Source organism: Lissotriton helveticus, chromosome 1_1 (assembly GCF_964261635.1).
Source record: "Lissotriton helveticus chromosome 1_1, aLisHel1.1, whole genome shotgun sequence".
NCBI lineage: Eukaryota > Metazoa > Chordata > Amphibia > Caudata > Salamandridae > Lissotriton > Lissotriton helveticus.
Window position 1 is genome coordinate 240,157,516 of NC_136057.1, and position 12,466 is coordinate 240,169,981.

Here is a 12,466-nt window from a genome sequence, read left to right on the forward strand (position 1 = left end):
TCTCGAGAGTAAATCAAAATATCATCCAGGTAGATGATAGCAATCTTATCGATTAAATCACTCATGATGCCGTTGATGAAATGTTGGAACACGGCAGGAGCATTACAAAGGCCGAAAGGCATGACACAGTATTCAAACAGACCAAACTTGGTTCGAAAGGCGGTCTTCCATTCATGCCCTTCCTTCATGCGAAACAAGTGATAAGCTCCTCGCAAATCAAGTTTGGTGAAAATTTGAGCTTCTTTTATCTGATCCAATAGAACAGAAATCAACGGTAACGGATACCTATTTTTAATGGTGACCTGATTTAGTGCACGATAGTCTATACAAGTTCTTAAACTACCTTCTTGCTTCTTCGGTATAAAGAACAGAGGTGATGATACGGGAGACTGAGATGGCCTGATAAAACCATTAGCAAGGTACCGATCCATGTATTCTTTTAAATGTCAATTTTCGGCTTCAGTAAGGGCATAAATCCGACTGCATGGGAGAACTGCTCCAGGTTCCAAATCTATTGTGCAATCATAAGCACGGTGTGGTGGCAACAATTCTGCTTCCTGCTCACTGAACACAGTCTCTAGATCTCGATACTCTGGAGGAATTTCTTCAGTCGTAACCACTCCAATGGACTGACCCCCAAAAGACAACAGCATAGATTGTGTAGGTTCTTTCTCAAGAGTCTTAGTACCATAACAGTGAGATAAGCAAAATTCTGAATGCAGACTGACAGTCCGATTTTCCCAATCTATGGTCGGGTTATGAAGGGCTAACCAAGGCAATCCCAAAATCAATTGAAATTGCGGGGCGTCGATTAAGTTGAATTGCAAGACTTCTCGATGCCCATCCCCCTGAGTTATTTCCAATTCCTCTGTATGACTAGTGATTGGTCCGAAAGTCAGATTGGTACCATCTACTGCGCGTACTGGCTCTGGGCGGTCTTTCGCAATTGCTTTGATTCCCATCTGTCTAGCGTATCGAATATCACAAAAATTCCCAGTGGCACCGGAATCGAGCATGATAGCCACTCCTAAAATCTGATGTTCACGAAATTGCACAGTCACATGAAGAATCACATGAGGAGTCATGGTCTGCAGTGTATTCAAAATTAAATGAGATTCTGGAGCCGTCTTGTCTTCTTTCGCCACCAGAGCGACCCCGCCTACTGATGGTTCACCTCGTTTCCCTTATACGGAGTCTTGGGCCGCTTAATGCAATCCTTAACAAAATTGCCGGAAGCGCCACAATATAAGCACAACTTCTTTTGCCTCCGTTGTTCCTTTTCTTCTTTACTCAAGGGACCACGAACTGACCCTATCTGCATTGGTTCCGATTCTGAATTCCCTCCAGATCCTTTTTCTCCCTTAGCTCTGTCAAAACGCGGGAAATTCATCTTCCAATCTTTCTTCTTTTCGCCTTTACGTTCTGAATTCCGAAAATCCAATTCAAGCACCAAATCCACCAGAGCTGATAATTCTGTGGGTCTATTTGGGATTTGAGCCAAAGTATCCTTGATTTCGTCCCTTAATCCACGATAGAATAAAGCTGCTCTTTTCTCTTCTGGCCAGCTAGTTTCCAAGATCAATTTGTTAAACTGCGTGAGGTAAGTAATTAAATCTTTAGACCCCTGACGCAGCTCCAACAATTCGTTATCGGTGGCCTGAGAAATCCTTCTCCGATCAAAGATTCTAAGAAACTCAGCCTTAAATTTGGGAAAATCACTAAGCACAGGATCATCCTCACTAACCAAAGGCATCGCCCAATTGGCAGCATCTCCGCTCAAATATGATAAGATAAATGCTACTCTAGATTGAGCATCTGGAAAAAGAGAGGGGCGGCACATGAAGTGGAGGGAACATTGAGTCAAAAAATATTGGGCCTTTTGAGGATCTCCAGAAAATCTTTCTGGAGTGGCCAAAGGTATCAGTGGTGATACAGAATGAATTACTTGAGCAACGGATTTAGGATCCGCAGTAACACCACTAGTGACTGGGACAGCAGGACTCTGCACTGGATTTCCCATAGCAAACCCATCTACCTTTTGTGCTAACATTCTTGTCTCTTGACGGGAAGCCACTAACTCTAATTTTAAACTTTGGTTTTCATCCCGAACTGCTCCTAAATCTCTTTGAATCCCTACTAAAATAGCGCCTAACTCCTTCAAGTCCATTCCCTCAGCCATACTGCCCGGGCGAAGAAAAAGACGTGGGCACTTCAATCTGTCACGACGTTCTGGTGCTCCAACTCTTCGCAGGGGCAGTACTGACGAATGTCCCAATCACCCCTCCACCGGTACCCTCGCTTCAAAGAGCCAGACCACCAGCAGAAGGGAAAAGGGAAGTGGACAGAGAAGAGAATACCTTAACTTCGACTGGCACCTCTATCTTCTAGTGACTGCTATCTTTCTGGCCGTCTATTCTGAAGGTGCCTAATACACAGAGGGGAGAGAAGAGAATATACCACAAACCTTTCTTCTCTACGCAGACTGTTCCTAAAGGTAAACAAAACTTGTCCTACCAGTTTTAGCCCAGGTATTTGCCTCTCTTCTATAATGTGAACTGTTATCTGGCTGAGCTTCCTGCTGTGAAGACATACGCATACATTAGTTTCTCTACCCAGGTAACTCTTCCCTCTCGCTCTCACTCTCACTGACTGAACTAGTACCTGTGTAGCTTTATGCCAGGCTTGGTCTTGGGGATTCTGTGAAGGGTTGAAATTCTCGACAGCAGTACAAGTAATAGTTCAAGGTCTTATCCGTAGCACGCAAAAAGGAAACAGGTAGGTAGAGAAGAGGAAGGAAAAGATAGGAAAAACGCAAGGGGAATGTCCGGGGGGAAAATACGAATGCAGGACAATTAAGTTCTTGTACTTGAAGGCTTGGTGTGGAGATATAACACTTTACTTGCCGAACTCTGCAACCTCTTCTGCTGAATACTCTAATTCCTCGAGTCTTCTTGGAAGCAAGGACTTCTCAGGAAACTGCTGTGACGTCTCGCTGACTTCTTACTACTGTTCTAAGGATAGCGGTTGGAGCTTAGTACCTCTATCAGGAATGCAGGTGCCTCTCGGAGCTGTGAGAGCGCACTGCGAGAATTTATTATTCAGTTAGTCTCTGCGATACTCTACTTCGATTATCTCTCAGACTTTTTGCTATTCCTCTCTACCATTTTCCCGTCATGAATTATTGACGCGGAGCAGCGACAAGGAAAAGCTTCTCGAACGGAATCTTCGTTGAAGTGCGCAGTTTGTAGCGCGCGAGTTCCAGAAGCCCACTAGAGGGCGCACCTCTCAAATACTCTAAACGGAACATTGCGCGGCCATCTTAGGGAGGTGAACTATGTACAATCTTAGCAGTTTTTCAGTTTAATAACCCTGATTACCTCCGGAGTTTCTTAGCTTACCAGAGGAGCAAGGGAACCAAACATTCGCCCTTGTAAAACGGGGCAGAAGCAGGGAGTTAGTAAACAGTCTTGAGGAAACTACAGTAGCTACTCGGTGAATCCTGACATCGGGGAGGGTTTTTGTAGAGCAGTGAGTCTGCTCTATCGGAACCCCACGGCCTCTTTACTGGTCAATGGAGAATTATCAGACCCATTTAACATCACTCGGGGTACCCGGCAGGGCTGCCCCCTCTCCCCTCTCCTATTTGACCTATATATAGAACCCTTTGCCCAACGGCTGAGGGATGACTGCAACATCAAGTCTTTTATCTATGGCGGATGGGAGAGGAAAGTAGCCCTGTACGCGGACGATATTCTCATTTTCTCTTCAGATCTGCACACTGCCCTCCCTTCTGTGATCGCCTTGGCCCATGATTACGGTGAGATATCTGGTTATCAAATCAATCCGTCTAAGACGGAGATGATGCAGTGGAATGATTCTGAGCCAGTGGCAGGGGCCCAGCTGAGCCACTCTATGCGATATCTCGGTCTTACTATTGTCCAAGATATAGATAAAATCGCAATGTTGAATTTTACTACAGTAGCGAGAGATTGCAGAAGACTCATGAGATCTTGGTCTTCACTCCCCTTTTCCATTCTGGGTAGAGTTAACCTTGTTAAAATGTCTATTTTACCGAAAATCGCTTTTTTGTTTAATACTGTTCCATTGTACTTTGAGCCCTCAACTATAGCTAAACTTCAAGGAGACATTAGTTCTTTTATTTGGAACGATCGCATACCCTGGATAGCATGGAAGAAAATAAGGCGCCGGAGGGAAAAAGGAGGGCTTGCAGCTCCGGACTTGCAACTATATGCGTGGGCTTTTCAACTTTCCCACGCTAGGATGCTACTTAAAATGCCTACGAACGTGGGAATTGGTAGCATGTTTGCTGCATTACTTAGAGGAGAGGGGGTAGGCCAGCAGGGTTTTTTGTTTAAATTTGGGGACCCTAAATTTTTTTTAAAAGTGAAGCTGAAGATCTTGCTGGGAATGATAAAAAACGTGGGTTAAACTAAGAGGTGCCATAAAGGTGGGCTACTTTGCAGGCAGGTCACCTATGTGGGACTCCCCGGGATGTCCGGCTTGGCTTCTGGATAGCCTAGCGACACCGTTGAGAGAGGCCGGTCTGGAGGTCTGGGGGTACCTTTTTATAGAAGGCTCTTTGCTCCCTTGGGACTCTTTATTAGCTAGAACCGGACCAGGTCTTTCTAGATTTAAATATCTACAAATTGCGAGCTGGGCCAACTCGCAGAGTTCGGTCAGGGGCAGATATCAACTGGGAGGAGATAGCAGTTTAGTGTCCTTGATGCTGGATAAACCACCCGCAAGTAAGGAGATTTCAGTCTGGTACAACTTATTATTAGAAAAAGTCGACGGCGAATTTACATTACCAGCAACGCTATGGAACTCCTCCTTTATCGGTCAGGACCTTGAGAATCTGTGGCATGCCTCCTTTAAGATCATGTGGGACATTGTGAAACCGGCTTGGCTCCGCAGGAATCATCTTTTTACCCTACATAGGGCATACTATTCACCACAGCGGCTATCGAAATTTTCAACTGATTCTCATGTGGCGTGTCCTAAGTGCGGTTTGTTGGCAGCCTCCGACATACATATGTTCTTCGAATGTCCATTGCTGCTCCCCTATTGGAATTCGATTAGTGCACAGCTGACTATATCCTTGGGCTTTCAGATCTCGATCGATGCAACGCTTGCAATTTTTGGAACATCAGCAGAGGTTCGAGGCCCCGTGAAAAAACTTCTTTTTTACTGTATACTGTTGGCCAGAAGAGAAATTTGTAGGAAATGGAAGGCCCCAGTATCTCCTACATTATTAGACTGGCGTATCTCAGTCCTGCAAACCTCTAAAGTTGATCTAGCAAGATCTGGTAACCCTGATAAACGTAATTTTTGGTCCCTTTTGAATTGGGATTAGTTGGCATCCGATGGTGTTTTTTTTTTTTTTTTTTCCACTGTCCGATGATTAAGCTGCTTGGTCTGTCCCTTCTCCTCAATGTACCCAGAAACATGGTCTCCCCACTTGTAAAGGGTATTGAACTGCAGCAACAGCTCCCTTTTATGGTTGTCAAACTGTGGCGCTTCATGGTAGAGTCTGAATATACTGTGTGTCCACACCGACTTTGTTGGTTGCCGACACTTCCAGTTTATCTGTGACAGTGTATTCTTCTCTCCTAGTGCTTCTATGCGATACACCAAGGGCAAAATGAGGACAAAAAAATAAAAAATAAAATAATAGATAGGCTGGAGGAACCCGTCACCTCCAGACTATGTAGAAGCAGGCCTGACAAATCAAATCGAACATCATTTGAATTTTCTAGTCTTTCATTTCCATTAGAGCTGGATTCTCTCCCGGCAAAGTCTTCCTCTCCCAATGGTTTTCTTCGTTTTATTCTTTCATCATTCACCACCTCTACTCCTTTGTCCTGGGTAAATATCGACTGAAACAGCCTTGGCGAGGAGGACAAGCGAGGTTCCATAGATATCTCAGCGATATTAAAGTTAGACTACTTCAAAGCTTCCATGCTTATTGTGGCCGAGTCCTCAATGATATGCGGGGTCTCTAGCACACTTATCTCCTTGTCTGATGTCTCCTTCACTTTAAAATGTTTACCAATAAAATCCTTAATAGATTTTGATACCGCCGACCCCCCTTTTGCGCCTGCTGACTTAGAGGTAGTTATATCACACAAAAAAATGCCACCCCACCTTACTTGTAAGCTCTTACTGATAAGCAACACATCAATCCTAATTAGACATGTGCGGTATATTTATTTACCTTTTCTTCAAGTGCTTTTCAAAAACAATCTTTAGTTGTATGTCAGAGTAAAAAACACAACATATATAGTATATATAAACAACAATTTGACAATCACATTTACCAAAAAAGAAAGAACATTACTACAAAAACAATACAATCACTGTACACAACATAACATATATTTCTACTTCCACTTGTTCCAACGGGCAAGTCACAATTCCTTGCCTAAATGACCATAAATGAGTTGAAGTATAAGGAACAATAATGGAAAAAAAATCACAGTTAGAAGGAGATGTCAAGACTCATCAGTTCTGTAGTTCAGTGATTATTATTAAAGAAATTTTCAGACTCCTTTTTGCCGACGTATGAGAAACATGCAACTAGGTTTTGTGAAGAAATGAAGAATCGTGGGTACCCCAAGAAACTGTTAAGTCATTCCAAGAAAAGGGCACATTACACCCCTCGGGAGTGCTTCCTCGAAAGAAAGATGAAACAAGACATGGACAGGCTGGTCTGTGTCACGACCTTTGGACCGGACACCCATAAAATACGGCAAATGGTCCTAAAAAACTGGCACCTGCTAGAGGAACTTGACTGCTCGTTCCCGCGACCTTTGTTCGCCTATAAGAAAAACAGGAGCATTGGCCAATGTGTAATAAGAGCGGACGTACTAACCCCCAAACCAATGAGCGACTTACTCTCAAAATGGGGGCTGAAACCAATAGAGGGGCACCACAAGTGTGGAAATTGCATATCGTGCGACTCCACAATTGAAGGATCGGAGTTTGAACATAGGGGAGTGAAATGTAAAAGCACCGGCTTCTCGAACTGCAAGACACGAAATGTGGTCTATGCAGTTGTGTGCGCCTGTCAAAAAATGTACATAGGGAAAACGACGCAACAGGTCAATAGTCGAATCACCCAACACAGGTCAAGAATTAAAAAAAAGGTCGTGAGCGCTCCTATGGTCCAACATTTCTTGGACTCAAACCACAGCGAAATGGATTTCAAATGGACCGTTTTATGCACTATAATGCAACCAGGAAACAAAGGTCCCATTGACATTGAGGATACACTCCTTAAAAAAGAGGCGTACCTCATTTTGAAATTTAACAGCACTCAAAATGGGTTGAATGCCCTCTCTGAGGTGGCAAGACTGTAACGAGAGAGTTATGTGGGGCTCCACTAACGTTTTTCTCCGTGAATGAAAATACACAGTACTGTCCCCAGATTGGTGGTAGCCGCGCTTCAACATCAAAACTACAGATCCCATAATGCAAACGGTCATGTGACCGTCTTAAGCAACCAGACACTCCAGCCGCCGCCCTCCACAGTTACCGGAGGACTGACGAGTGAAGGTTGCTGTAAACAAGGTGAGCTGGGACGGGGGCACATCCACGCTTTCAGCGTCTGACTCGCACGCTGGGTGACTAAAACTTGCCCTCTGGTTCTCGTTTGAACAGCGCTCTGAGTCGGAGTGAAGTATCAGGACTGCGAGTGTGTGGGGCATATTCGAAACCGGAGGTAGAGAAAATACACGGAATCAAGTGCGCGGCGCGCACGGTGAAATAGATCTTCCGTGAGGCAAAACATGAAACGGAGCTAAGCCGTCCCCGAGACCCGCGGTGTCCGCCATAAGGTATAAATGTGAGAAAGAGATAACGAATATGGGTGAAGACCTTACCTATGTCCCCTAGTGGTAATTTGATCTTGCATTCCCCCTAGGTCTAAAACAACCCCGCATCATAGGGAGACGCCCGTACACGGACCCCCAAACAAAATTAAAGGTATGTCTTTCAGTGTTCTTGTTGAAAGTAACTGTAGGGCGATCAGTGGGAGTGAGACTAAATGGGATCTCTGAATGTCCCCTAGATTGCAGCTCGAAAGATCCAACCCCAGAGATAGGATTACTTCAGCTGGCTACAGTGAAGGTAATATGGACTTTAAAGAAGGTACAAGCGGAATGTTAATATGAGGCTATATGAGTAGACACTGAAAGAGTGTTCTTTTTCCTTACACACATGCAGATAGAAGTGACAAGGCCCTGAAGAGAACCCATAACAGCTGTATGGAGTTCGAAACGCGTCGGCAAAAAGGAGTCTGAAAATTTCTTTAATAATAATCACTGAACTACAGAACTGATGAGTCTTGACATCTCCTTCTAACTGTGATTTTTTTTCCATTATTGTTCCTTATACTTCACCTCATTTATGGTCATTTAGGCAAGGAATTGTGACTTGCCCGTTGGAACAAGTGGAAGTAGAAATATATGTTATGTTGTGTACAGTGATTGTATTGTTTTTGTAGTAATGTTCTTTCTTTTTTGGTAAATGTGATTGTCATATTGTTGTTTATATATACTATATATGTTGTGTTTTTTACTCTGACATACAACTAAAGATTGTTTTTGAAAAGCACTTGAAGAAAAGGTAAATAAATATACCGCACATGTCTAATTAGGATTGATGTGTTGCTTATCAGTAAGAGCTTACAAGTAAGGTGGGGTGGCATTTTTTTGTGTGATATATGTATTGATATGGTCCAGCCAACCCTACAGTTTTATGGGCCTAACTCCTTTACACTAAAGACTTAGAGGTAGTTGGCGCTAACTGTGGCGTTGAGCTCGGTGAGGGGTAGACCCCTTGGCTGTTGCTCTACTACCGGTGGGTGTCACCGTATCTATATTTGTGTCGATCAGGCCTTCCGGTGGTTCAATCAAATCCTCCGTCCCAGATTTATTTCCTGATTTTTTAAGGTTTTTCGGGACTTTACAGGGTTGGCCATTGCCTTTACTTTCTTTTCCTTAACTCCTTCTTCCCGGCGTACACGATGTTACAGTGGGCTTCTCCTTCACCTTCCACAGCTCAATGGGTACACAACTATCCCCACTCCCTATGCACTTCCCCTTATTTATTTATTTATTTATTTTAGTTAAAAAAGGGGTAAATTTGTCTCTTCCACTTACCTCTGTTTCGGTAGGCCTGCACTCTTGCCTCCACCACTTCCCCCTCTCCAATCAATTTCCAGGCTGCATACTCAACCACTTCTGCACTTTTAAACTGCTGCAAAAGTAACCAGTAAAAAAAGTAAAAGTACCAGAGAATAAGGCACAGGATAATTTTGTGACGGTTTGTGGCTTATCCTGATGGGGAGTGTGGCTGTTGCTTGAGAAGGGCTCACACCCCCCCTCAACCAACAACCCGATTTTTCACAGGTATGTTTTCTTATTTAATGTTATATTATGTTATGTTATGATATGCTAGAGCTAAGCAGATGTGAGTCCAAGGACAACTAGGGTTAGTGATACTACTAAAAAAAAAAACTGGTCTTCAGCTTCTCGTGGAATCCAAGAGATGAGGAGGAGGTGAGGAGGAGAAGGATGTTATGTGTAGCGACAGTTAATTCCAGGTTATTACAACTTCTTTTCCATATGGTTGAAGGGCTTAACCTTTTTCTTTATTTACTGCAAAGTTAGCACTTTATTGCTTAATACTGCAAAGGATAAACAGAATGGGGTACTGACATACGATGCAACATAGGAGTAAGTTATACATTCATGGATAAATGGGATATATGACGTTACCACGCGTTCTTTTACCACGCAGACCATTACCACGCATTTTTTACAGCGCAGGACCCTTTACCACGCATACCATTACAACGCTGGTATTTACAACGCAGGTACTATTACAACGCATACCATTACAACGTAAGTATAGGTAAGTAAATAATATGGTCAAATAATGTAATTATTAATAATATTTTTTTAAATTAATAAATTATTATTTTAATATTTAATATTTTAATTATTTATATTAATATTTATTTATTAATTTTTAAATATATATGCTAAAAATACCCCTGTACCCCAAAACCCAAACCCAGCCCTAAAACCTAAAAATACCCCTGAACCCCAAAACCCAAACCAAGCCCTGAACCCTAAAAATACCCCTGTACCCCAAAACCCAAACCCAACCCTGAAACCTAAAAATACCCCTGTACCCCAAAACCCAAACCCAGCCCTGAACCCTAAAAATACCCCTGTACCCCAAAAACTGAAAACTGACCCTGAACCCTAAAAATACCCCTGTACCCAAAAACTGAAAACTGACCCTGAACCCTAAAAATACCCCTGTACCCCAAAAACTGAAAACTGACCCTGAACCCTAAAAATACCCCTGTACCCAAAAACTGAAAACTGACCCTGAACCCTAAAAATACCCCTTTACCCAAAACTGAAAACTGACCCTGAACCCTAAAAATACCCCTTTACCCAAAAACTGAAAACTGACCCTGAACCCTAAAAATACCCCTTTACCCAAAAACTGAAAACTGACCCTGAACCCTAAAAATACCCATTTACCCAAAAACTGAAAACTGACCCTGAACCCTAAAAATACCCCTTTGCCCAAAAACTGAAAACTGACCCTGAACCCTAAAAATACCCATTTACCCAAAAACTGAAAACTGACCCTGAACCCTAAAAATACCCATTTACCCAAAACCCAAACCTAAAATATTTTAAATAAAATTATATACTTACCAATACTTACGTTGTAATGGTATGCGTTGTAAAGGTATCTGCGTTGTAAATACCAGCGTTGTAATGGTATGCGTGGTAAAGGGTCCTGCGTTGTAAAAGTTGCGTGGTAAAGGTAGGTTGTGGTAAAAGTTGCGTGGTAAAGGTTGTATACCGGATAAATGTATATCCAACAATGTTCATTATTAAATCCATAGTTTATATGTAAGTCACATTCTCTTTGTGATTTTTCTAACTGCCCATTTTACCTCCTTGTTTCTCAAGCTATAAATGAGTGGGTTCAACATAGGTGAAACTACTAAGTAGAACACTGATGCAACTCTGTCCTCGGCCATTGAGTGGCTTGAAGTAGGTTGTGCATACATGAAAATAAGTGTTCCAAAGTATACAATCAAACAGACAAAGTGGGAGGAGCACGTGCTGAATGCCCTCCACCTTCCTCCCAGGGAATTGATCTTGAGAATGGCAGCCACTATGTAAGAATAAGAAATAAGTATGATAATGAGGCATAATAGTATGAGACCACCAGCTATTGAAACCAGAAGAGCCTCATTAAGGGAGGTATCAGCACAGGCAATCTTCAAGATTGCGGGAACATCACAGAGGAAATGCGTAATCTTATTTGATCCACAAAAAGGTAATATGAAAGTGAAGTAGGAATGAGTCAAGGCAGTGAGGATGGAAACTGAATATATGAAAACAAGAAGACAAATGCATGTTCTGTTGTTCATGATGACTGAATATAGCAAAGGATTGCAGATAGCTATGTAACGATCATAGGCCATTACTGTCAAGAGAAACACCTCTGTGCTACCAATGGCATATGCTAAAAACATTTGAATGACACATCCGGGAAATGAAATTGTCTTGTTCTCTACTAAAAAGTTAACAAGCATGTTTGGTGTAGTGACTGAGGAAGAGCATATATCCACAAATGACAAGTTCCAGAGCAAGAAATACATGGGTGTGTGAAGACGAGGTGTCATCCTGATTAACACCATGATTCCAATATTACCCAGAAGGGTTGCACCATAGAGTAGAAGGAAGAACATGAAGAGCGGGACCTGGAGTGAAGGGTCATCTGTGAGTCCTAAGAGTATGAATTCTGTTAAATGTGTCTTGTTGTCTTCTTGCATTGGTGCAGCATAGGGAACCTTCCAGGAAGAATAAGAGCTAAAAAAGAGACATGAGGTTCTAGAACAGCTAGATAATTAGGGAAATTCTCAATTACAAAAGCTGAGGCAAAGGGTCATCTACAAATGAATTCATAAATAATGTCACTCAACTATTGATTGTGCTATTATTAAAGCTCATAAAATGATCAAATCTTTATTATGGCTCTAGTTACTGATATGTGTTTCTTTTCCCATGCAATTTCACAAGTGCTTCCCTAATTTAAGATTTACTTTTTAGGGGCAAGCTAAAACTAAAATGCACCATCCACGACATCATATCAAGTTTTACCTATTCACTTTTTCATCAAGTAAGGTAGTCAAAAATCAGTACTTTAGCTCATCCTTTATGTCATTCATTTGTTTCGTACTTTGATGAACATTTAGTTTCTGTATTTCACTTCTTCATTTTCTTTTTCCGACCCTTCCACTGATTTTTTTTTGCATGCAATCTGGCAGATTTTCTGAAACGTGGCTAAAGTCCTGCAAAGCCCAAAACATTAAATCAAATTAGATAAACAGGCTTTGCTAAAAAAA

General features: G+C 42.3%; 1 protein-coding gene across 1 annotated transcript; it reads right to left on the reverse strand.

Annotated features, from left to right (window-relative positions):
• Positions 1 to 10,966: 10,966 nt before the first annotated feature.
• LOC144761352 (olfactory receptor 5AP2-like) lies at positions 10,967 to 11,893 on the reverse strand. Its single transcript, XM_078646776.1, has one exon. The coding sequence runs from the start codon at positions 11,891 to 11,893 to the stop codon at positions 10,967 to 10,969; it is 927 nt and encodes a 308-aa protein (XP_078502902.1).
• Between the last annotated feature and the right edge of the window lie 573 nt (positions 11,894 to 12,466).

Bases quoted from the DNA above. Each gene is read 5' to 3' on its own strand.
- LOC144761352 (XM_078646776.1), bottom strand. From the start codon at position 11,893: ATGCAAGAAGACAACAAGACACATTTAACAGAATTCATACTCTTAGGA.